Source organism: Hydra vulgaris, chromosome 09 (assembly GCF_038396675.1).
Source record: "Hydra vulgaris chromosome 09, alternate assembly HydraT2T_AEP".
Classification (NCBI taxonomy): Eukaryota; Metazoa; Cnidaria; class Hydrozoa; order Anthoathecata; family Hydridae; genus Hydra; species Hydra vulgaris.
Window position 1 is genome coordinate 37,885,001 of NC_088928.1, and position 27,631 is coordinate 37,912,631.

General features: G+C 26.5%; 1 protein-coding gene across 6 annotated transcripts in view; it reads right to left on the reverse strand.

Moving 5' to 3' along the window:
- The window catches only part of LOC100213192 (histone acetyltransferase KAT5), a 51,162-nt gene extending 35,208 nt beyond the window's left edge, over positions 1 to 15,954 (reverse strand). For 2 of the 6 annotated variants that reach the window (XM_065805606.1, XM_065805607.1), the window contains exons 1-2: positions 15,308 to 15,364; positions 5,618 to 5,678 (exon numbers count right to left, since the gene is read on the reverse strand). In XM_065805606.1, coding sequence (XP_065661678.1) covers positions 5,618 to 5,678; positions 15,308 to 15,349 — 103 coding nt within the window. In that variant the 5' untranslated portion in view covers positions 15,350 to 15,364. Of the gene's footprint in view, positions 1 to 5,617; positions 5,679 to 13,005; positions 13,101 to 15,307; positions 15,365 to 15,798 lie in introns of those variants that run through there. The other 4 variants (XM_065805610.1, XM_065805608.1, XM_065805611.1 and 1 more) reach the window with 4 other exon arrangements.
- Between the last annotated feature and the right edge of the window lie 11,677 nt (positions 15,955 to 27,631).

A 27,631-nucleotide genomic window follows, 5' to 3' on the forward strand; every position in this document is an offset into this window, starting at 1 on the left:
CAATAATCAGTTTACTAGGGCTCAAATTAGGTGAGCCATTGAAATTTGATTTTTCATTTAGCATGTTAATGATGCATATGAGCAATTCCACGACCGTCTCACAAAAAATGAAAAAATGAAACGAAGCCAATATACATAGTACTATATATCAGTAGAAAGCTCTACTTTTCCTCTTTCATAAAATATATAGTTTGTTATAGTATGCCGCTATCATAAAAAATTATATGGGCTGAAACAGAAGGTAAAAATAGGCGTTTTTGCGATAATTTAAATCGTTTTTAATCGCCGAAGTTCAATTGAGCCTATAAAAAGTTCAAAAACTTTCTTGCTCATTGCAATCAGGTTTTTAGCTGCACTAATCATTGCTATTTATGTCAAAAACATACTTATTGCCAGACGAATTCAGAATACCATTTATTTTAATCAAACGTTATTACCACTATTGTCACGCTGTGACATGTCACGCTGTGACAATTAGGGTACCAATAGTTTTATTTCTAAGACAACCAATAAAATTTAGGATTTCAAAATTCCAGCGCAATGAGAACTCTATCTAGTACATCTAAATAAATACTAACATGTTTAAAAAAATAATTAGCTCAAGTTATTTTTAGAATCTTTTTATGTCACGCCGTGACGTCACGGTGTGACAATTTTTTAACAAAATTTAAAACAATATTTAAAACTGCTTAACTGAAACTACAACTTAGTTATTATCAACTTTAATCAGGCAGATTATTGTGCAGTTAACTTTCTTTGGGTTTTCTACAAAAACTACAAAATATAGGTATGTTTTGGATAGGCAACATTTGCTCAGTTATTCTTGAGGCTCTGTTTTGGGATACATAGAGCCTCTCTGTAAAGGATAGTTGTAACTCCATTGGGCCTTGGATTTAATACGTCCATCTCCATAACTATTGTGTTGCTTTTTTTTAATCTTTCAAGGGTGTCTCTTACTCATGCTTAACGTCAAAGGAAATATCGTGAAAGGCAGTTAAAAAAATTTGACGAAAAAGTTTTTAAAGAAAAAGATTCAAAAAAGAGAAAATAAAGACAACTTGCTAAATTGGAGCCTCAACGAGAAAAAGAAAGGCATTGAAAGAGAAAGAGCAGACAAAAAATAGCAGAATCAAAATCTGTAGCTGTTACATCACCCTCTTACAAATCTTCAAGCACTCTTGGAAAAGCTGTTAAGAGAGCCGAATCAGCACTACCAAAATCATCCAGAAAGACGGCAAAAGTTTGTACAAAAACTTTTAACAAAAATGAAAGAAACCCCTAGTCCAGAAAAAAATACTTAGTGAAAATGCATTAGATGCTTAAACTGTAAAATTGGTTCTTTATTTTTACCAGCGTGATGATATATCCCGTCAAGCACCCGGTAAAAGAGACACCATTGTGGTGAGATTAAAGAACAAGAAAAAACTGCAAAAACATTATTTGTATGTGAATGTTATTGAAGCTTATGCTGTTTTTAAATGTGATTATCCTGAAGAATCAGTTGGAAAATCAAAGTTTGCAAGTTTACGCCCATCACATGTTCTTTTGTCTAGTTCAATGTCAAGAAATGTTTGTTGTTGTCAACGACATCAAAATATAATTCTTATCCTTGAAGCCCTGCACAAGTTTGATTCAAATTTTCTATTGTATTCACATAAATTTCTTCTTAGCATTGTATATGATAGTGAAAAAGACATTTGCTATAATAATATGTGTACTACATGCAAAGATGCTGCAAAGTTTCATAATCTATATGTTTTAAATGAAATTGACAAGAATAAATGCATTACATGGTACCAATGGGAAAAAGTTGCAGATGGTAATGGAAAAGAATATATTAAAAAGATTAAAAAAAAGGGAAGAGTTGATGATCTTTACCGCACCTTTTCAAAATCTTTAGATTCATTTCTTTGGCATTATTTTATTAAACAGAAACAATCAAAGACATCGTGATCATAAGATCCAACCTCAAAGTAAACCAGACACAGCCGTCCTTCAAGTGAATTTTGCTGAAAATTTTTCAACTTTGTGGCAAGATGAAGTGCAGTCAGCACATTGGTACAAGAAGCAAGTTACTGTGTTTACTGCTGAATTTTAGTACCAAAATTCATTCTCGCCATCTGTCATAGCTTCAGATGATTTAACCCATTCAAAAAAATTTATTCTTGTATTTGTTCATAATTTATTATCTAACCATATTGAATCAAGTGTTAAAATACTACAGATTTAAACAGACGAGCCAAGTAATCAATTTAAATATCGTTTTATTGCATCAGCAATACCCTGGTTGGAAGAGCAGCATGATTTAAAATTATTCTGGAACTTTTTTGCTGCTTCACATGGGAAAGGATTGGTCCATGCTATTGGTGGGACCGTTAAAAGAATAGCAACGCAAAAAATAATCCAGAGAAAACATATAATAACTGATGCCATAACTTTTCATGAAGCTGTTAAAAATGAGACTAATTTCAATGTCTATTTTGTTTCTATGGAAGATATTATAAATACAATTTAAAAATTTAAAATTGATGAGTTATTTACATAAACACCAGCAAAACCAGGAATATTTGCAGCGAACCTAATTAACAACAATAATGGGAAAATACAAATGCCATCCTATTCAAGTGCCAAGTATTTAGTCAAACAACTTATGTCTACAAATAAAATCACTAAAAAACTTTAAAACATTGTTTATATGACAGCAATATAATATGGACGCGATTAGACACTGATATAGTATGGACGTGTTCAGAAGATTACTATATAAGAACTATTTTTATGAAGATGAAATTATATATTTGTCTAATACCTCTCTACTAAGTTTTAAATTTATTAAAAACAGCCATTTACCTGGTTTATAACTACCCAAATGTGTCTGGTCACGCTGTGACGTCACGCTGTGACGTTTACCACTAGTTAATTAAAGGTGCGCCTGTTTAAAATTTAATTTAAAAAATGTAATTTAACTATAAAACTTGTAAGAGTAATGTCTAAACTTTTTGTTTAATGCCAAGTTAATAATTCAGTTCATCTATATTAGCTGAATCACGGTGTTGATCTAAAAACTAAAAAACACTGAGAAAATACTGGTCACGCTGTGACGTTTTATATTTTCTTGCATGAATGAGAGGCCAATATATCCACCCAAATTTTTCTTCTTGTTTTTTGTAGCACCTATTATGAGCTAACTAAAAAGCAAAAAAGTTCTTCTTATATCTATTTTAATATTAAAATATTAAAGGCTTAAGACAAAAAAAATGACGGGTGTCACGCTGTGACGGTCGTGGAATTGCTCATATCTTCTTTAGCAATTGTGATTTTTATTAAAGATTTTAATAGTTTTATTACAGATTATTATAGAGTTTTTCTTCAAGTAAAATTATTTCAATGTATTAAACAAAGCATAAATATTTGCTTTATAGCATAACTATTTGCAATTTATTAAAAAAGCATAAATTTTTGCTTATAACATAAGTATGTAGAATTAACTTCATAACTATATAATAATTTGACATATTTTTTTAAACAAATGAAACTTAAAATATAAAAAAAGATGTTATTTAGTTGAAAAAATTATTTGGAAAAGTCAAGAAGCAACTTTTTCTTTTAAAATATAGCACACTTCCCCATAACAGTGGTTATGTTTTAAAAAAGTGCACATGATGAAATGAAGTTTTCTTGGCAAAGTAGTTGTATAGTCCCCACAAAAAAATGCCCCAGCAAATAAAAGTGTTTTTTTTTTTCGTTTTTAAAATAAATAATTAAATAATTTTAAAATTAAATTAACAAGTCTAATTAAATACAAATGTTTTATTTTATTTTTTCAAGCAACTAACTGGTAAAATAAAATAAGTAATGATAAAAACTAGAGGTCTTTTTAATAATAATTTATTATTTAATAATAAATTGTAAATTCATTAAAATTAATTATAAAAGGTACTTATAGTTAATTTTGTGGTTAATTATCATTTTAATTATTAGTTGTTTATTATATAACCATATATACTATATAATTCAATTATATTAAATAATTTAATCATATTATACAAAAAAAGATATTTTATATTTTATTATATAATAATGGTTATATTATATAATATATTTGTGTACTACACAATATATATTTATATTTGTGTGTTACATAATATATTATATACTATATAACTAAATGTTATATAAATGTTGACGAGTATAAATTTCATGTATTATATGTATATGCTACCAAAAAGCAGACAGATCACTTTCAGTAACAGCTTAAATACTTATAAAAGAAGTGGTTTTTTGGAAATTATATTAGTGATAATCCATGCTTTGCTACTGGATTATGTAAAATCAACTGTAACCAAAGTAGTAAAACCAGGAACAAAAAGGACTAAACCTAAAGGTAGACCAAGACTTATGGAGAAACCATACAAAAAATGTCCATAACTATTTTTAATTAGTGGTTTCATTAAGATCCATTGATTTATTAAGAGATCATACTTGTACAAAAATTTTTTGGTTTAACAAACCTTTTTCAAATGATTTAAAATTTTCTGAACCAAGAAGCAGGAGAAAAATTAGCTGCAGATCTAATTAATGCAATTAATAAGAAATAGTCTCCTTTAAAACAGGAGGACATTCTTTAATTGTTTTAAAAAAGATCAATGAAACCTACTGTATAACAACGACTACTACTACAAACTACTATATAACATTAGATCTTTAATGAAGTACTTCTCAGCAGTAGACTTTGATTTCTATAAATTGGAAACTGAGACTTGAATTGTGCATCCTGCTATTTATGTATGAGATGTGGAGGAATTCACCTTAAAAATGATAAAAACAAACAAAACAAAACACTTTAATAAACTATGTTAAGGTGAAAGTATTTATTGACAATGCTGGAGGTTTCTTTAAGCTTGGAATTCGTACTGCTAATGTAGCAATTTCAGTAGTGATATCACCAAAAAATGTTCAGCTTACACTTAGTCCAGATTTGAGATACTTAACTTGATTTTAGGACTTCAAAACCATACTTTAAAGTATCTTTTTTGCTTCTGTAATAAAAGAACAGATTGTGTAGATTGATTCTTACTACAGGAGCAAAACTAACCTTTGAATCCATTACACATCAAAATCTTACTTGAAAACAAAAATGAAATTCTGACTCTTTATTTAAAGAATTCTATAATTGTAATGCATTGCTGTGGCTTACTCTTGCTTTAGCAAGATACTCCGAATGAACTTTGAATGACTTTCAACAACCAGAAAGAGTTCTTAAGCAACCTTAAAAACTCATAGAATAACCTCAAGTTTTCAAACATTAAATGTAAAATAACTTTTGTTTCACAAGTTTTAATAAATTGATTTTAAATGTTTAGGAGCTTTAAACACTAAATGTTGATGTTTAACAGTTTTCAAAATTAAAAAAATTAAAGTTATGCTTTTATTAACTTTTAACTAGTTTTAAATTTATTTTTGCTGTAATTGATGATAATTTTACTGTTAAGTGATGATTGCATTATGTAATAAATTATGATTTGTTGGAAAATAATTAAATTTTATTAATTTGCACTTAAAATACAAACATAAAAAAAAGGAAGCATGTAAAAAAACATATAACTATAAAACTTACGCCATTCATCAGAATTGGACATATGAACTGGCATCCTACAACCCTCAACAACCATTTGTACCTGATTAAAAAAAATACCAAATAAAGATCATAATTTGCATGAATGTTTATTAACTTATATTTCAATTAAATAATTTATAAGTATTATATATACATATCTACATACATACCTACATACATATATACATACATACATACATACATATATACATATATATATATATACATATATATATACATATAGATCTATAGTTTGTTGTCTTTGGGAAGAGCGGAAGGAAAAAAGTGATTCTTACGCCAACACATACGTCACTTTTAATTACTTTTGACTTTCGTCCAACATTTGCGTGTTGGACGAAAGTAAAAACCATTAATTTAATTACAAATAAATCGTTTTTTAAAAAAACCAAATTTAATTGACCAGAATGTTTTAAAAACATTCTGAATGTTTTTAACAATATAAACAATGTTTTTACTTTTATTTTTTTTAATAAAATGTTTTTATTTTTAATTTTTTTAATAAAATGTTTTTGTTTTTATTTTTTTTTACTGTAAATCATGCGCGGAGTGTTGCTACATCGACTATCTTATAGCCTGACTCGCAAGGGAGTGCTGCTACATCGACTGACAAATAGCCAGACTCACAAGGGAGTGCTGCTACATCGACTGACAAATAGCCTGACCTGCAAGGGAGTGCTGCTACATCTACTATCTTTTAGCCTGACCCGCAAGGGAGTGCTGCTACATCGACTGAGGGTTTGGTTGGGGCAGGCAGTCTATCAATTAATAAAAAAAAATAATTCCGGTCTTGCATTTTAATTTTTACTTTTTGTCAACAAAATATGGAAAAAACTTTCGGACAACATCAAAGGGTTGTATATATACACACACACACACATATATATATATATATATATATATATATATATATATATATATATATATATATATATATATATATATATATATATATATATATATATACACACACACACATATATATATACACACAAATATACATTTTAAAGCGTAAACTAACACGCCATTTATGTAAACTAAGCCATTTTACATAAACTATTTTTTAATCATTTTTAAATATTTAAACAAGTCTAAAGATGTCATTCAAGCGGTAAGATAAAAGAAGTAATTAACGTTATAAGAACCACTTATAAAGTTTGAATAAAGAGTATATAAAAAAGTTTGCAGAAAAATTATATTTGATACTCATGCTATTTATAAATGTAATAAGTTAAAAAAAAAAACAAAGAAAATTTTATTTTTATTTTTCTAACTTTTCCATTGAAAATACTCAGCAAAAAAAAAAAAAAAAAAAAAGTTTTGCGACGCATAAAAAAAACTTTTTATATACAAAAAAAGTTATAAACAAAAATATAAATTCCTTGTAAACATGTTATAACTTATAACCCTGAATCAAAAAAATTCATAAAGTGTACGTTCAACTTTTTTCCCTAAAGGCAATAGTACTTGGAAAGCGCTTGTAAAGTAATTAACTTGAGTTTTTTTCTTTGCGACAAATAATACTTTTTGTTTGTTAATAACTTTTTAAAAGTAAAAAATCATTATTTGCAAAGTTGCAATTATAAGAAATATTGAAAAAAAAAAAACGATATTTTAATTTGTTTATACAAATGTCAAGAAAAGAAAGAAATTATTTCATGTTTAATAATAATAAAAAATGTAATATTAAACTTTATCATTATTAATATTAAAAAACAAAACAAAAATTGAAACAAAATAGACATTCCACAATATGTACTTTTATAAAATAAAACTAGATTTGTTTTTCTTAATTAGTAAAATAAACTTGTTTTGCAAATTAGCAGATTTGCAAATTAGCTTATTTAAAGAAATCAATAGAAATCAATATAATGATTGTTGTTGAGCATTACAGATAATTGATTGAGTTCATAAATTCAATGTCAAATTTATATGAATACCAAAACAGTTTAGAAAAGTCAAATAGTTTATAACAAAGACAGTTTTTTGAAAAGAAACGAAGGAGAAAATGAAAAATATCTTATAATGAAATGATTGATGAATCATATTCACATACTAATCATAATTTTAGAGCCATAGCATTTAATTTTATAATTTTATGTCTTAGTGAAGAACTGAAAAAAAAAACATACAAGGTGATTTACAGAAACTTTTTATTTTTAAACCCTTTAAAAAAATACCCACCTAATAAATTTACAAAAAATACAGAACATATATCAAATGTATAAAAATACAGAACATATATCAAATGTATAAAAATACAGAACATATATCAAATGTATAAAAACAACTTTGATGAATGTATAAAAGAATGTGAACAATTCTTCTTTAAAATATTCTCAGACCAAATTTGAAATCTAATGAAAATTCTATATCAGAACTTAGTAAACTGAACAAATATAAATATAATTTTAAGAACATTTTTGTGCTCATATTTAAAAAACTGAAGCAATTTTTTTTGATAAAAAGACTAAAAATGTTTTTATGATAGAAAAGAAGAACGTTTAAATGTCTTATGTATATTATCAATAGAAAAACTTTAAACATTAAGTATACTGAAATAACTGATAATTCACTGACAAAAAATCATGAAGAAAGTTTTTGTAGTGCATTTTGGTTTCTAATTAAATTAAGTAATTAACATATACAATAGGTAATTAGGTTTTATGGTAGAATTATATTGTTATAACATTTATTAGGAACTATAGAACGAGAATTATTTATATGCCTAAGGTATATAAAATGTTTTATATACATGTTTTGAACTACATAGTTCATCATCAGTAACATTTACAAAAATCATTAAAAACCGTTTTTATAAGGGATACAAATTAATTAGTTGATTACGAAAATCTATCAAAATCTATTACAAAGAGTTAAAATGACCATTAAAATAACAATAACAAAATGTGTAAGTCTCAGAACTCAATGAAAAGAAAACACAAAAGGTTTCAAGTAGTATAAAAGTATATATAAAAATATATATTCATATATATATATATACATATATGTATATATATATATTTATATGTATATATATAAATATATATACATATAAATATACATATATAAATATATATATATATACATATATATATATATATATATATATATATATATATATATATATATATATATATATATATATATATATATATAAATATATATATACCAGGTCTATAAGTATAAAATGAGCTTTTTTTTCTCAAAATAAAACACTATTTTCTAATGGAAAAGTAAAAAATATTTTATTCAAACTATTTGCCATTGCTTTCTGCACATTTTGACCACCTTTCTGGCAATTTGTGGATACCATGCCAATAAAACTGATAGTTTTTTGAGGCAAACCATTCGGAGACCCATTTTTCAACTTCTTTGTAGGAATTGAAGTGTTGCTCATTCAATGCATGTCCTATCGATGAAAACTTTGTATATCTGTTCTTTTAGAACATTGAGCACTCTGTTTGTAGAATACACTAACATAGTATATATATATATATATATATATATATATATATATATATATATATATATATATATATATATATATATATATATATATATATATATATATATATAGATCTATAGTTTGTTGTCTTTGGGAAGAGCGGAAGGAAAAAAGTGATTCTTACGCCAACACATACGTCACTTTTAATTACTTTTGACTTTCGTCCAACATTTGCGTGTTGGACGAAAGTAAAAACCATTAATTTAATTACAATAAATCGTTTTTTAAAAAAACCACAAAAACGCAAATTTAATTGACCAGAATGTTTTAAAAACATTCTGAATGTTTTTAACAACATAAACAATGTTTTTATTTTTATTTTATTTAATAAAATGTTTTTATTTTTAATTTTTTTAATAAAATGTTTTTATTTTTATTTTTTTTTACTGTAAATCATGCGCGGAGTGTTGCTACATCGACTATTTTATAGCCTGACTCGTAAGGGAGTGCTGCTACATCGACTGACAAATAGCCTCACTCACAAGGGAGTGCTGCTACATCGACTGACAAATAGCCTGACCCGCAAAGGTGTGCTGCTACATCTACTATCTTTTAGCCTGACCCGCAAGGGAGTGTTGCTACATCGACTGAGGGTTTGGTTGGGGCAGGCAGTCTCTCAATTAATAAAAAAAAATAATTCCGGTCTTGCATTTTAATTTTTACTTTTTGTCAACAAAATATGGAAAAAACTTTCACACAACATCTACGGGTTGTATATATATATATATATATATATATATATATATATATATAATATATATATATATATATATATATATATATATATATATATATATATATATATATATATATATATATATATATATATATATATATATATATATATATATATATATATATATAGGCCTTGTTTTGAATGAAAAATACTTAACGAATTAGTCTAATGTGAACTTGATGTCATAAAATTCTCATTATTATTTTATTTTTTTAAGACATTAACTTCTTTAAACTACTGCAAAACGAGTTAAATGTTATTTAACTTCTTTATTATTACTATATTATTTCTTTATATTATTATTACTATTATATTTCTTTATTATTACTATAAGGGAATGCTTCTATTTTATTTTATTTTTAATATTAGATAATTAAATTTAATATTACATTTTTAAAAATGTTTGATATAAACAAATTTCTTTCTTTTCTTGACATTTGCATAAATGAATTTAAATATGTTAAATTTTTGAATTTTTAAATAATCATTTCTTAAATTTCTAAATGCAGGTTTGCAACAACAAATTTTTATTTAAAAAAAATTATTTGTAGTTGCAAAGCAGCATTTAACATTTAAAAAAATTACGTCTCATATTATTTTTCACTATTATTAGGAATTAATTACTTTAATTACTAAAAGTTTATTATTTTATTAACGATTTTGCTGTGAAAGCAAAGATTATTTTTCCAAACATCATTTATTAAAACTATATCGCTCTATATATCGTTTATTAGATAATTATCACTGCAATTTAACTTGCGTTATAAAAAAAAAAGTTAAACTTACATTTTGTGCAAATTTTTGATGAGCCGTTTATTTAAAATTTAATCTTGAGTAAAAAAAATGTTTAAGAAGGAAAACCGAAAAACAAGTTGTGATAAAAATGAGCTAATTTTTTTTTAAGAACAAATAAAAATAAAACATTGAACAATATTTAGTAAAATTTTTTATTAAATTCGACAGTTAAGCTAAACCCAAGCATTAACTTTAACTTTAATAAACTTAAATATATTTTTAAATCAAAATTAAATTATATATTTTTTAAATTTAAATTAATTTTTTTTTTTTTATCAGAATAAAATTATATATTTTTATTAAATTTGTTTTAAATTAAATCATATATTTTTATCAAAATTAAATTAGGTTATTATGATCTTTGCTTCAAGCTTTAAGTATTAGCATTTTTCAAGCGAAAAAATCAATCATTACAATAAAAAATTTATTTTGACTTTTTTTCATTGGTTAAATAGCGCTTATAACTAACATAATTGTCATTCAAACTTTAGTAACAAATATTTTTGCACGAAAGTTATTTAAACGTTAATGTGATTTATTAAAAAATTAATTACTTTTTTCATCTTACCGCTTAAAGAATAATTTAAAAGTTAAAAAATGATAAAAAGTAGCTTAACCAAAACTGCTTACGTAAAGTCACTTCAGGTGTACATAAATCGCTCAACACGTAACGCTTTAAAACAAGGCCTGTATATATATATAGATATAGATATATAGGTCTTAGCAGAAATAGTGACTGCTTGCACCCACCTCCACAACAGGTTATGTCAGTTCACATGGGCAAAAAGCCCGTGTGAAAAGCCTGTGTCTTTAAGGTAAAAAAATTCTTTATCGAAAATTTTTAAAAATGTTTTTATAATGCAATATTTTTTTAACAACATTATTTTTAAGTAAACTATAGAGTTTCAATAGTTTTTAAAAAGCTATTTAAATTTTTAGTTTTATATTTTTAATTTAAAAATAAAATATAAAATTTAGCTTATGCAAACTAATTATTCTAAAAACAAAAAAACCTTTTAATACGCAATACTTTTACAGTTGCATTTTTAACTTATTATGCAAAATACAACTTAATTAAAGCAAACATGATAGATACATGTACAGGCCTCGGCAGGAAGCGAGAGCTTTAGCTCTCGCTCTTGCTTACACTCCCTTAAAACGGTTTACGGGAGCAATTTATGGCTCTCGCAAAAGTATAATTTTTTTCTCAAAAGTATAATTATCATTTTAACAAAAATGAAAAAACACAAAGTTATATTTATAATAATTAATTGCATAATAAACTGCAATGCTTTTTAAAAGGCACGGTTGTTGCAAAAAAAAAAATTAAAACAGAGCACTTATTTAAATTCAAATGTTTTGATTAGATTGGAATAACTGATAAATATAAAATTATAACACTCTAAATTATTGCATAATAATTTTTATTTTATGTAATGAATTGTATATTTTATATTTTATTTACTTAAATATATTATTCACTTTTATTGTTGAATTTTTAATTGTTGTAATAATTCTAAAATTGTCTGCACTCCTATTACAATAAGATTAATATAATAAAAAAGATATTTTTTAATGAATAAACTGATAGCTCTTGCAAAAACTAAAAGCTCTTGTAAGAAGCTGGTTAGAGGAGCAGCTTACATGGCTTGCCATGTTCATTTTAGGAAAGCTTTCCTCCATTTTCGCACTCATTTACTCCTGCATGCATATTAAATAACTTATATAAAAAATTTTTAATAAACAGTTACAAAATTTGTTTGTTTAAATTTGAATCATGTAACACAAAAACAATTTTAAAAGTGTCAAACTCGTTTATTTAAGTTTGATACTTGATATATTGAAACAGCTCACATAGCGCTGCTTTAATGTGATTTTTAAACTTTTTAAATTTATAAAAAATATTTTACAGAATAAAAAGTAACAAATAAATTTTTTATATATGAAAACAGAAAAAAACCCAAAATAAAATTTTTTTCGTTTTGCGTTACTTTCCATTTTCATAGACAAAAAGCTCATTCATTATTCTTCTTTTTCATGAAGTTTTTTTTCTAATTTGAAATGTTTAAAATAGCATTTTACAAGTATCCAATTTTTTTAAATTAAATTACAAAATAATCAATCATTTTAATAAAAAAGTAATCTAAATATATATTTAAATTGAGTTTGAAACAATTTGGTCAAATGCAACATTCTTTTGTCGCTTGAATAAATATCAGAAAAACAACCATTGCAGAAGGTTGTTTTTCTGATGTATTTATGACATGATACAAAGCATTACAGTGTAACTAACAAAACTATTACTAAAACATAATCAATTATAATTTTTACCTAAATAAAAAACCAGCCTGTGGTAATGCTGATTGCAGACGCAAGCACTATCAGTGCAACGGCACGCATCGCCCACCAAGTCTATGTTAGTCCCTACTTAATCATTAAGTAGTTAATTAACTTAATTTAAAACAATTGACTTTATGGATATGACTTATTGATTAATATTTTGTTTACTAGATTTAAGACTTTGACTAGATAAAGATTTTATATCAATAGATTAGAAAAAGAAAAGACTAGACTTTTTTCTAGATTGCAAACAACTAATTTTAAGCAACTATTGACAATTGCAATTTTAACTGCTTAAAACCAGCAACTTTTTTTTTCAACCTAGTCAAAAGTCTAATCTAGACAATATTTTGATCTAAAATTGCAAAAACTTAATATTTGACTTCATTGAATATTGTCAATTGCTTATTAAACAAAACTAAACTTTAAATAAAGAGTAAATACTTTTAGATAGAAAAAATAAGTCAACAGAAGTTACTATTTTATTTATAATATGTTATTAAATAATAATGTAAATATTAACAGAAGTTAATATTTACATTATTATTTGATATGATAATTTTTTCTTGTTTATTATCTTTAATTCTTATTTTTATTAGGAATTACCATTCATCAAGTATATAGATCATATATTATATATATATATATATATATATATATATATATATATATATATATATATATATATATATATATATATATATATATTATATATATACATATATATATATATATATATATATATATATATATATATATATATATAATATATGATCTATATACTTGATGAATAGTAATTCCTAATAAAAATAATTTATATATATATATATATATATATATATATATATATATATATATATATATATATATATATATATATATATATATATATATATATAAATGTTTAGCAAAAAAAAAGAATTTTTTAATATATATGAGTAAAAGGTCCATGTAACAAAAAAAAAACTATTTAAACTAAGATGAGTAAAATATATTTATTAGTTAAATTTTAACAAATATTTTAAATTTTTATCTAAAACAGAAGGTCTTTCATATAAAATCTTCAGCTGTGTATGAGATTTACAAAACTATAAAAAACTCTTTATATTGAACTTCCTATATAAAGTTTAAAAGGGAAGTAATTAAGGTTTAATTAAAAAAAACTATAATTAACAAAATATAGTATAACTTGATTCTTGTTGGTAAGGAAATTTTAAAAGTAATGTGAAAAAAATACTTTCTGTTTATATGTTCATTGTGTCATGTCCCTGTTTATGTAGGTGAGCTTCATAAACAAGGAGTAAATTCTCATTTGAGAGTTTTAACTTTAGAAATAATTTTAAAAAAGGTTCATTTTTATGGCAATTGAAAACATGCTGATTAAATTTATCTGGACCAATATCTGTTCTGCATGTGTAGATGTGTAGATTAGTTGTTGAAGTCTGATTTCCATTTTTGTTGGATTAGATACAAAACAAATGATTTGTTTAGCTAATGAAAAGGTATATTTTCATTTGTAAGTTTAGGGTGATGGCTATTCTAATTTAGATAATCATGGGAATTTGTAAGTTTATAAAAAAAATATCTGTTTTAATGTTGTTATCATGTAGAATAACCGTTATGTCTAAAAAGTTTAAAAATTGGTGTAGTTTTCGTATATTTCATATACGAAAACCACATAATAAACCTTTTTAAACTTTTCATAGGAAGTTCAATATAAAGAGTTTTTTATAGTTTTGTAAATCTCCTACACAGCTGAAGATTTTATATGAAAGGCCTTCTGTGTTAAAAAAAAATTTAAAATATTTGTTAAAATTTAATATGTTTTACTTGTCTTAGTTTGAATAGTTTTTTCTTTTGTTTTTTCAAGGTAAAATGACTTTTGTTTGTCTTAGCGGAGGATGTCTTGTGTCAACAATATAAAAAAAAAATATGTTTAGTGATACTAAAAGATAATGATCTAATGCTATAATTTATTATATATCAAGCAAATTAAGATTAAAAAAAAAGAAAAAAAGACTTGTTTGGATTATCTAGATATGTTTGAAGAACTGTACAGACAAAAATTATTTAAATGGTTTTAAATACCTTTTGTCTACACAATTTATATTGTACAATTAAGATTGCACATAAAAAAAAAAAAGAAAACTTGATTAAAACATAATTCGAGCAGAGATTTGTAACAGACAGACATGAAAAAAATGGATAAAAAAAAAATTAGAGCACCAGCTACATTTATTAACTATTAAAAAAACAGAGCTATAAGCACTTACACAAGCCAAAAAAAATTTACTTTTTTTTGTATAAAGTATGTTTTTCTTTTAGTATTTCTCATTATAATTTCAAATATGTGATCCTTTTTCTTCTATCATGTCAAGTTTTAAAGATATTAGGGTTCAAATCCCTAATATTTAGGGTAAAATTTTTATTATTTCCAAAAAAAATTTTTACAGAGACTTTAAAAAACATAAATATTTAAAATTTATTGGCAAAAAAATATAGTGAAAAAATGCCAGAGTATCAAAATAATCTAAAAAAAAATGTTTTTTACCAATAAATAAATAAATTAGAAAATACCAATAAATATAAAATAAAAAAAAATAAAAAACATTTATTTTTATTTCAAACAAATATTATATTTGTAAATACTTTGTTAAAAAACGCTTTTTTTGAGACCCAGGTTGATAACTTTTGAAGAAGTTTTTTTTGAGAATATTAAGGATTTTACCCCAAATATAGTTATTATTATTATTTTTTAACTAAATAAACCATTTAAAAAATTACTTTATCCTTCATTCTTCTAATAGATTTCTTTTTTTTTTTTAATTTAAAAACTGCGTACTACAATTTTATAAATAGATATAAACATTGTTTATTACAATATTACAATATTCATTTTAACAAATTTTATATATTTTTTGTTTTGTATTGTCAAAATTCTTTTTACGGCAACCGATTTGTCCATTAAAAATCTGAGACAACGCTTTATTATCTTCCAACTTAGTTAAATTGGAAGATAATAAAGGGTTATCCCAGATTTTAAATTTTGTCCTAATTAGGAGACCAAATACCACGATCCGATTGACAGGGTCTTTTTTTTTCTCTACAATTATTAAGGTGCTCCGAGAAGACCTGTCTATCACTGATCATCGTGGAGGAACATTTAACCAGGAACTTCAAGCCTGCTTTTTTTTGGTACTAATGGCAAAACTCTTGGTTCTGAGCCCGAATACATTAAACAGTGTTTATTAGGAAAATGTTGCATATTTAAACACAAGTCCCATTATCAAAAATTAATACGTTGTTAGTCAATGTAAAATCAATATAAACGAAAATATAAACATATAAAATCCATATACTGTAAATGCAAATAGTGCGCATAGGCATTTAAATTGAAGCTAAAATTATTGTAGCTATAAAGTTTGTTCAAAGTTTAATTGTTGAACGAACTTCATAGCTAGAATGCTATTTATTTAAATTAAAACAATTTTGAATTAAAACGATTGACTCAAATATATTTAAAGGTTTTTATACTCCTGGGTGCGGATTCGTCCAATTTTCGTTACTCTTGCGGGTAATTCAGTATACGGACAATTCAGTACGCGGGCAATTCAGTACATGGACAATTCAGTACACGGGCAATTCAATACACGGGCAATTTAGTACGCAGGTAATTCAGTACGCGGGCAATTCAGTACATGCTTTTTTGTGATAATTTTTTCAATTGACAAAAAATTCAAGGGAAACTTATCATTTTCATATTGGGATTATTGTTAAAACCCTTAAAAGTAGCAGGCCTGATAATGTACAACCGCCACCATAATTATCTAAGACACATCTAGCAAGAACAAGTAGTATAAACAACGGGTTCCAAAAAAGTGGACGTTCAAAAAATAAGTCTATGGCTTGGAAAGTATGGTATCATTTCAACCATTTTCAAAAAGTCTATGGCTTGGAAAGTGTGGTATTATTTCAAACATTTCTAAAAAAGTGTGTGATCTCTACGTATTATGGAGATTCATCATACTTTCTAAGAAAATATGATGAATCTCTACCATTTTTTAACATGTATATTATAAGATCTTTTCAATCAGAATGACATGATATTAATTTAATTATTATTTCAACAAAGAAATAATAATTATAAGGTGAAATCTAGTTTATACGTAATTGTTAAGCTCACGCATAAAATAAAGCATATACTATTACAAATTTTTCAGAGTTATCAATTTTTTATTGTTAACCCAAGAGTTGAATGACTCGGGATATCCATTCCACTTTACTAATGATTTGTTTTTGAGTTTACAAATAACTTTTTCAATCCTAAATATGTTTTGACCAGTTTTTTGCATTTTTTGTTCATAAAAAGTACCTTGTGTTTCTTCACCATTATCGTCAGTTATTTTATACGTTGGTGGATCTGTGAACTGAATCTGTCACACTGTAAAAACTTCTTCAGTCCATCTCGGTGTGTAGCCTTTTTCAAACGTTCCCTTCTTTTTAGTTATTCTAACTCTATCACCAATTGAAAACTTTAGTTTTACGGACTCTGATCGCGCATTTCCATTTAGATTTACCAAACAATATTTTCATTCTTTTTATCGCTAGCTTCAACTGGTGTCATTTTAATTAAGGAATGCTTTGTGTTGTTGTATTTATTTACCATTTCATCTAAAACATCAATACATTTTCTAGTAGAATTAGTCGAAAAGTACTTAAACATTTTATCTTTCATTGTTCTATTCCAACGTTCAAATACACAACTTTTTTCTTCATTTTCAGTTGAATAGAGACGTATAGTATGTTTATAATAAATATATGCTTAAAAAATATTTACATGTGCTTTGTAAATATTTTTAATAAATAAAATCTTGTCATATAAAAAAATGGAAAATATACTAGATGAGCCAATTCCAGATATAGCATCTTAAGAAATTTAACTCCTACACCTTTTGTATATAATGTTCTATAGAACATTGACAATTACAAAAGAGCAGGAGATTTCAAAATATAAAAATATTACTTATTATTGAAGAATACGAGGATTTGTTTGTTTATATATTTAAAAATCAGAATAAAGACATAATAATAAAAAATATGACAAGATATTAAAAAAAAAAAATTATTTAAATAAAATGAAAATTAAAAAAAAATATCTTGTAATATAAAAATGGAAAATAAAAATGCCAGAGAACTAAAACAAATCGCACAAGAGCGAAAAATTAAACATTATTATAGAATGAGAAAAAGTGAATTATTAGAAGCGTTAGCGCAGACACCTGTTGAGCAAACACAAACTCAATCTACATCAGTTAGTAACACACCGATTGAACAAAGACCATCGCAATCTACAACAGGTTGGCTTATGTCATATGTGCCTGATACTATTAATAATACAGTGAATACATCTACAAATTGGCTTATGTCATATGTGCCTAATACAATTAAAAATAAAGTGAATACATTGACAGGAAAAAAAGAATCAACTGAAAAAAGTAAACTTAATTCTATTGCAGATTAGATTGTGTCATACGTACCTGGTACAATTAAGAATAAAGTCAATCAAAAAAATCAACTCATCAAAAACTTTATACAACAAACTAGAAGTTAGAAATAAAGTTGAATCTGAAAATAAAGTTGAACCTAAAAATAAAGTTGAAGAAATAAATAAAGAAATAAATGCAATAAAATTTAAATTAAATCAATCATCTATTAAAAATGTGACAAAACAATTTAAAGCTAAAGGAATAGAAGGTTATGATGCTTTATAATTCATAAATGTTGCTAAAGAAAGTGCGATTAAAATAATAAATGAAAATAGAAATTCAAAGGTTTATATAGCTCTCACTTGTGTAATGGAGCGTACTTTTATTCTAACAGGAGAAACTATGACCACAATTAGTGTATTTAGAACTAATAATTAAGTTGTATTAGAAACAACAGATTTGAATGAATTATATGAAAGCGCTGAGCATAAAATTTTGGAATCATTATCATCTTTTCACCAGTTAGGATCAGGTTGGAGGTTTGTTTCTGTTGAAAAGATGGAAATAAATATTATCGAGTATAATCCTATTAAAGCTAAATCATACATTCCACTTGATAAAAATTTAGCAAATAAAAATGCAAAAACTAATAAAAAAAATGAATATAATTAATGTTTTAAGTGGTGTGTTGCAAGAGCATTAAATCCAAAAGATAATCATCCTAAAAAAGTAGATAAGGGGCTTAAAAATCAAGCTGAAAAAATAAACTGGGATAAAATAGAATTTCCAGTATCATTAAATTAAATCACACAATTTGAGAATAATAATCAAGATATCAGTGTTAATGTACTTGGTTCCGTTTATAGTATATGCTGACTTTGAAAGTTTTATCAAACCAATTGACACTTGTGAACCAAATCCGAATGAATCTTATACAAAACAATATCAAAAACATATTCCAAGTTCATTCTGTTATTATATTAAATGTTTTGACGAAAGTATTTATCAAAGTACTCCAGTCACATTTACTTCAACTAATGAAACTGATGATGTTGCACAAATTTTTGTTAATCGCTTAGAAAAAGATATAATAAAAATTTATAACAAGATTAAATTTTCAAAAAGGATGATATTTACTGATGAAAACAAGCATGATTTTAATGCAGCAATATCATGTCGCATTTGTGGAAAAGATCTTGAAAACGATAAAGTACGTGACCACTGCCATATTACTGGAAAATTTAGAGGTGCTGCTCATCAAAATTGTAATTATAAAATTCCAAAATTCTTTCCAGTACTATTTCACAATTTATCTGGTTACGATTCTCACTTATTTATAAAGAAATTATCAGGAGGAAAGTTGAAATGTATACCAAACAATGAAGAAAAGTATATTAGCTTTTCTTGAGAAATTAAAGTTGATGAGTTTATTAATAAAGAGGGTAAGAAAGTTGAAGTTAAACGTGAACTTCGTTTCTTAGATAGTTTTAGATTTATGTCTGATAGTTTAGATGCTTTATCAAAGAATTTACCAAAAGACCGGTGCAAAAGTATAGGAAAATTATTCTCAGGTGAAAAATTAGATTAGTTACTAAGAAAAGGTATATACCAATATGATTGGGTTGATTCTATTAATAGATTTAATGAGACAAAATTACCGCCAAAAGAATCATTCTTTTCGAGATTGAAGATGACAAAAATAAAATTAGAACTGCTGAGTGATTAGGATATATTACTAATGATAAAGAAAGGTATAAGAGGTAGAATAAGTATGATATCTAATAGATTTGGAACTTCTAATAATAAGTATATGGGTGATTCGTATGATCAAAGCAAACCATCAACCTATATACAGTATCTAGATGCTAATAACTTATGTGGATGGGCAATGAGTAAACCACTTCCAACACATGATTTTAAACGGATGGATGAAAATGAAATAGAAAACTGGACATCAATTCCATGTATACTAGAAGTCAATTTAGATTATCCTGAATATATACATGATGAACATAATGAGTATCCGGTCGCTCCTGAAAGAATAACGATTAACAGTGTTGAAAAATTAGTTCCTAATTTAAATAATAAGAAAAGTTATGTCATTCATTATGAAAATATTAAATTATATGAAAGATTAGGATTAAAGATTACTAAAATTCATAGAGGTGTAAAGTTTCAAGAAAGAGCGTGGTTAAGTGAACACATTGATAAAAATACAAAACTTAGAACTAAAGCAACTAATAGATTTCAAAAAGACTTTTTAAACTCATGAACAATTCATTTTTTGGAAAAACAATGGAAAATATTGAAAACAGAGTTGATATTAGATTAGTAACAGACAGAAATAAAGCTATTAAATTAGCATCGAAACTTAACTTTGAAAATAGTACAATATTTGATGAAAACTTAATAGCTATGAAAAGAACAAAATTAGAATATACTAAACCAATTTACTTAGGAATGTGTATATTAGATTTGAGAAAAACGCTAATGTACGAATTTCACTATGATTACATAAAGAAAAAATATACTGATTTTGTAAGACTTATATCCAAGTTGTATTCTTACAAAGTGCACGGAGAAGAGAAGAAAAAATGTAAAGGAGTAAAGACAAATGTTGTTAAAAAATATATAACACACGAAGATTACAAAGATTGTTTATTAAATAAAAGAGAAAATATTAGGAGAATGAATACAATAAGATCCTATAAACATGAAATTTACACAGAAGAGGTCAATAAAATAGCATTAAGCGCAGAAGATGATAGAAGAGTTATTTTAGAAGATGGTATATGCTTTATTTTACGCTTAAGCTAGATTTCACCTTATAATTATTATTTCTTTGTTGAAATAATAATTAAATTAATACCATGTCATTCTGGTTGAAGAGATTTCATAATATACATGTTGAAAAATGGTAGAGATTCATCATATTTTCTTAGAAAGTATGATGAATCTTCATAATAGGTAGAGATCACACACTTTTTTAGAAATGTTTGAAATAAGAACATACTTTCCAAGCCATAGACTTTTTGAAAATGGTTGAAATGATACCATACTTTCCAAGCCATAGACTTATTTTTTGAAAATCCACTTTTTTGGCTTGGAACCCGTTGTTTATACTACTAGAACAAAATGTTTACAGTTATTAGATATCACCAAATTTCCCTATATTTTTTATTTGCTGACATTCTGAGTCTCCAGTTATCTGGTAACTGAGATATAACCTTAATGTCCTACCCATACATTCTGTTACGCAAACACTCCCACATTTTCTTCCAGAGAGAATATAGTGTGGGAAATATAAAAGCAATTCTTCTCCCACACTCTTTTTTTCCTGAATAAAAGGTTGCCTTCCTTTACTGCTGCTCAAGCAGTATTAAGCGTGGGAAAGAAAAGCAATTCTTCTATCACACTCTTTTCTGCCTGAATAGAAGGATATATTCCTTTACTCCTGCACAGGCAGAATTAAGCATCGGAAAAGAAAGCATATCCTCTCCGACACTCTTTTCTGCCTGAGCAGCAGTAAGGGAAGAGGGTAAACTTTTTTTCTCCCACACTACACCCCTCCCAGTTTTACAGGCTAGTGATTTTTTTCTCACATACCTTTCTTCTACACTCTTCCTGTTAGTACAGTTGGGAGATGACCTTGGTGAAACAGCCCACCTTCTATTATAAAAGGAGGACTAAAATTTTAGTTAGTATTATTCTTCTTAAATATTTTGATCAGTCAAGTCTATCTAATTAAGGTCCAAAGTTTAGAATTTAAATAAAAATGGCAATTTCATTTTCAAAGTCAGAGAAGAACACGGGTGCTTTACAGCTTGATGGTCATGACTACCTGTTCCACAGGTCACATACCACTAATGGCATTAAGGTATGGGGCTGTCGAAAGTATGAAACTTGTCCTTCAAGAATGTCCACATCTGGAAGTCAGAATGTAAAGCCTCCAACTTAGCACACTCATCCTGGTGACCCAATACAGTCAAAGGCTAGAGCTGTCATAGCAAACCTGAAACAGGAAGCTTCAACATCCCAGGCATCTACAAGGAATATTGTGGGGCAACATCTTCAGGGGCAGTCTAATGATGTGCTTGCCAGATTACCGAAACGAACTGATGTTGAGAGAAATGTTAGGCAGATCAGACAATATGCAAAAAACATTTTGCATTCCCCAAAATCAATGAACTTTGATATTCCCCCAGAATTTAATGACATTGTTTTAAATGATTCTGGAAGGGCAGATCCACAGCGAATTCTTGCTATTGGTAGCAATGACTTACTTCACTTTCTTAAAGGTGATACTTGATTTGGGGATGGCACTTCTAAAGTGGTTTTTTCAGCTTTATTGTCTTCATGTCAAAGTTGGAAACTCATATCCCTCCTGCATCTACTTCTTGCTGCCAAATAAAACTGGAGGAACCTATCACAGAATGATCGTAGCACTCAAAGGACTTGTGTCAAATCTTAATCCACGCAAAATTCTTCTGGGTTTTGAGCAAGCAGCTATCTCCAGCTTTCGAGATGAGTTTGCAGCAGCAAATATTTCTGGTTATTTTTTCCACTTTTCTCAATCAATTATACGAAAGGTTGGAGAACTTGGTTTAAAGAGGGAATTTGAGTCAAATAAGGACTAGTGAAATCACTAGCTTCCCTGTCATTTGTGCCACTTACTGAGCTGAATGAAAGATTTGAAGAATTGCCTCCAATGTTTCCAGATAGTGCCCCAACAAATGAATTACTTTCTGTTTTTGACACAACTTATGTCAGAGGTCCAAGGGTAGGTGGGGTGTTCCGGAGTTCCAGATTTCCACCTGCAATTTGGAATCATTATGCTAATGCATTAGCCTGTGCACCAAAAACGACTAACTGCTGCGAAGGATTTCATAATGCACTGCAGGAACTATTTATGTGTTCACACCCAACCATCTGGACACTTTTCAATGGACTCATCAGGGACATGGCAAACCATCGTTTAACTGCTCAGAATGCAGAAGTGCTAAATCTGGAGAACCAAAAAAATAAGTATGTGCAGTTGGCAGAGAGACCGGCAGCCAAAGTTGCTGGTTATCAAAATGAGGTGACAAGCTTTGCTACCTGAGAGCAATCAGCAATATGCAAGTCAGATAGATAGGAAAGCAATCAGAAAAAATAGCTAATCATGAATATCATTAGAAAACATTCAGAAAAGTAACCAGTTTATGTATATAACAAATAAAAAGTATGTAAAATAGTTATGTTTAAAGAGAAGATATATTAAACTGTAGCTTCAGAAGATTTTTATTAAATTATGTGTTTCATTTAAGCCAAAGAAAATTAGATATTAATGAAGGGGATACATTTAAATGGTATCTCTCCAATAGGTCAAATAGGTTTGGTTTTCTTTCACACCACAACTCTGCTCGCTGTTCTTGAAGTTAGTTTTATATATCTTTAGGATAATATTGTAAAATAGAATAGTCTTCGAAAAGTAGTAGTAATAAGTGAAAAGTTTTAATACTGAGAATATTGCTAATTTGCTATCGTTTGTGCCTAATATATTTTGAAAAACTATAACAAAGTAGAAAAGGGTAATAAGACTGTAAGAGATAAAGAGGAAAATTTTGTGTACCTATATATAAATTACAGTACTGAATTGCCCGTTTACTGAATTGCCCGTGTACTGAATTGCCCTTGTACTGAATTGCCCTGTCACCGTTTTGCAGCATTTCCGTAAAGTTAGGGTTGCGCATAAGTTGCGCTGAACTTACGCAAAAAAACAAATAACCGTGTTGATTTTTTTTTTAATGAACCAAGTTTTCGTAATTTTATAAAAAAAACTTTTCTAATATTGCATTCATATAATTTCTAACAAACTTAAATTTGGGATTATTACTAATTAATATTTTTTACAGCCTACTAAAATGAAAGTAATATTTTTATAAAACTCAGCTTTAGAAAATAAATACTTTTAATTGAATATTTATTTAGTAAAACTATTAAGAAAATAATTTTAAGTAAAAAAGAGGGAAAGGGGTTCAGAATTGATTAATCTACAAAGACGTTATTAAGGACATGTAAAGTTTGACAGTTCTTTAATGTACAATTAATCTTGCTATAAAACTTTCATTTTCTTCAATTATAAATATCACATAAATAGTGTCTATTTAAAATACAAGTAATTAAAAATTTGTATACTAATTTGACCTAAGCATGAACAAACTCAAGTTTGGAGTTTGTATAATGCCTAAACAAGTCATATATAAAACATCAAAAAAATCCTTGTAACATTTGCCCATTACATTTAATAATATATTATCGCCTTCGATTTGAAAACAAATATTTTTAATTAGTATTTTTTGTACAATGCCAAGTCGAATTGTTTGACTTGTGTTAATTCAGCCTGAACATTGTGTACATCATCTTCATCATTGTTCTCAAAGTTTACGTCATTTAAAATTTCAATCCTAAGCAATTGCAAAAATTTTCCAGAAAATTGTACGTAAAATATACTTTGCAGTATATTGTTAGGGTAAGCATATGTTAGGAGCACTGAAGTGCTCCACCTCTCTTGTGACCTCCAATAGTTTTTAAGATGACCAAAAGATTGCTCCAGATCACTATCTACCTGAAGGTAAACTTTATTGAAATATATTTTCTCTGATGTAGTTGTATCTAGTGTAGATTAAATAGTGTAATCATGACTGTTAACAAGCAAAAAGGAAACCTGCATTAGGATTATTCTAATGTCTTTTTTAGTTCTGAATTAGAAAAGATAAAAATCTTTACCCAGGTTACTTTTCGACAACATCTCTGAAAAAGTAAAAAAGCTATTTTTAATTAAGTAGTCTATAAAACAACTCTTTTAAACTTCATTTGTAACAGTCCATTAATAACTAATTGCTTCTCAATGTGATTGGTAACAAATCATTGTTAATGCGATGACAATATCTCTATTTACTTTTAGACAAACGAAATTTTTGAACACGTTCTACTTCAGAATAATCATTTAAAGCAACATGCTGAGCCAAATGCCAGATTTGATCTTCATCAATTTACTTTTTAAATAAAACTAAATAAAGCTATTAAAACAACCAAATGAACTATGATTGTTATAATGAGATATGTACCATTTTGCAAAAAACTGTGAAATAGAATATTTATAATTATATAGTTGTTTTTTTGTTAAAATATACAGTGTTTTATTAATATTTATAAAGATATAATTGCTTTTTTGTTAATATAATAGTTTAATGATTATATATATTGCCAAAATTATAACTGCATCATAACAATATAGCATCTTTTAAAATATGCAATATATATTTTATACTATAAATAATATAATATACTGTAATATCTTATTTCATATAATGTTATTATTATTTTATATAATAAGATGTTATTCTATATTAATAATGAAATAACATCATAATATATATATAAATTAAACACAATAAGTTTAAATCAATTATTAATATAACATCTTAATGGTTGTCATTAAAATGTTATATCAATATTTATCAATAATATCACATCATTGTGCATATAATTTAAATATATTAAGATCCTATTTTATGCTGTTATATTACTGATATAAGAAAATAAATTGATAATATTATACAAAAATATAACATTATTATGATATAATAAACGATGATTAATTACTATAATTTATAATTATATAATTATAAATTATAGTAATTTATAATTATATAATTATAAATTATGTAATGGTTTGTCCACTTGGTAGCAACTCATAGTGAACGATACCTGCTGTAGTCCATCATACACACAGTAAAACCTTTTGTTGGTGAATGCTTGGTTTAGGAGTCATTGGTACTGGATCGTTACTGGCTAGCCAATGATATGTTCGTTTTTTGTTGCAGTACATAATCCATTTTTTGTCGCACGTCCACATCCGGTCAAAAAATGGCACTAAATTGTGGCGTTAAAGCAATGAAGAACAAATGGTTAAGCGCTGCAGCTTGTTTGTTTCACGCAACTCATAAGGTACCAATTTGCTCAATTTCCGACGTTTTCCAAGTTGGTGCAAATGTAAACGAATAGTTTCATCACTCACATTAAATCTTAAGGCAAGGTGCTGACATGTTTGACTGGAGTCCTGCTCGATTGCCAGCTTGATATCCTTGTTGTTTACGATGGATGGTCTTCCAGATCTTGGTTCATCTTCAAGGTTTTCATTTCCAGAAGAAAATTTTTTAAACCACTTCTGACCCTTCCGTTCTGCTATGGTTTCTTCCCCAAAAGCAGCGCATATCTTACGACAAGCTTCTGCAGCTTTGGTTCCAAGTTTGAACTCATAAATTAAACAGGCGCGAATTATCGCATCTGACACAGCCATACTCCACTTAAGACTTTTAAATTCAAAACGCACTAGTAAGACTTATGAAACACACTGATTGATTCTCCTTAAAACAAGCTTTAATTTATATGCAAAATCATCCCCCCACCACAACCAGTTTTCTTAATACATTTCTTAGAAAAAGGCAATTAGGATAAACCGCACGAACTTTTTTGGTTGCTTGATACGTTATGGATACGTGTTTTTTAGACTCATCTTTTTTAAAAAACAAAAATTAAAATTATTTTTTTGCGTCTTAACTTTAACATTACTGTTTTTCCTATTATGAATGTTTATTAAAAATTTCTTTGATTTTATTTTTCAAAGTTTTGTAGAATACATACACATGCATACATCGACTAATATAGCCGTAGTCACAGTGTAGTACATAGATTGGCTGACCTAAATAGAGGGTTTAGGCTTGGACAGGCATCTTTAAACTAAAAGCATTTCAATCTTTATTTAAATTGGATTTAGTTTGTGGTTAATAAATTAATCTATTAACTTTTTGTGGTTAATAAATTAATCTAGTAACTTTTTATATAAATTTAAATTTACAAATAATGCTTGCAGACATTTTAAAGTTTTAAACATACAACAAGAAACATGGTTGAAGCAATTAAAATATTTAATAAATTCAATTTAAATATTTTAAAACTTTATTAATTCAATTCTCAATTCTACCTTTTTAAACATTTAAACGTTTTAAGTTTTTAAACGTTTTAAAAGAATGGAGTCGATTTTTGAATTAGTTATTAATTTTTTTTTTTGTTGTTGTTGTAATTTG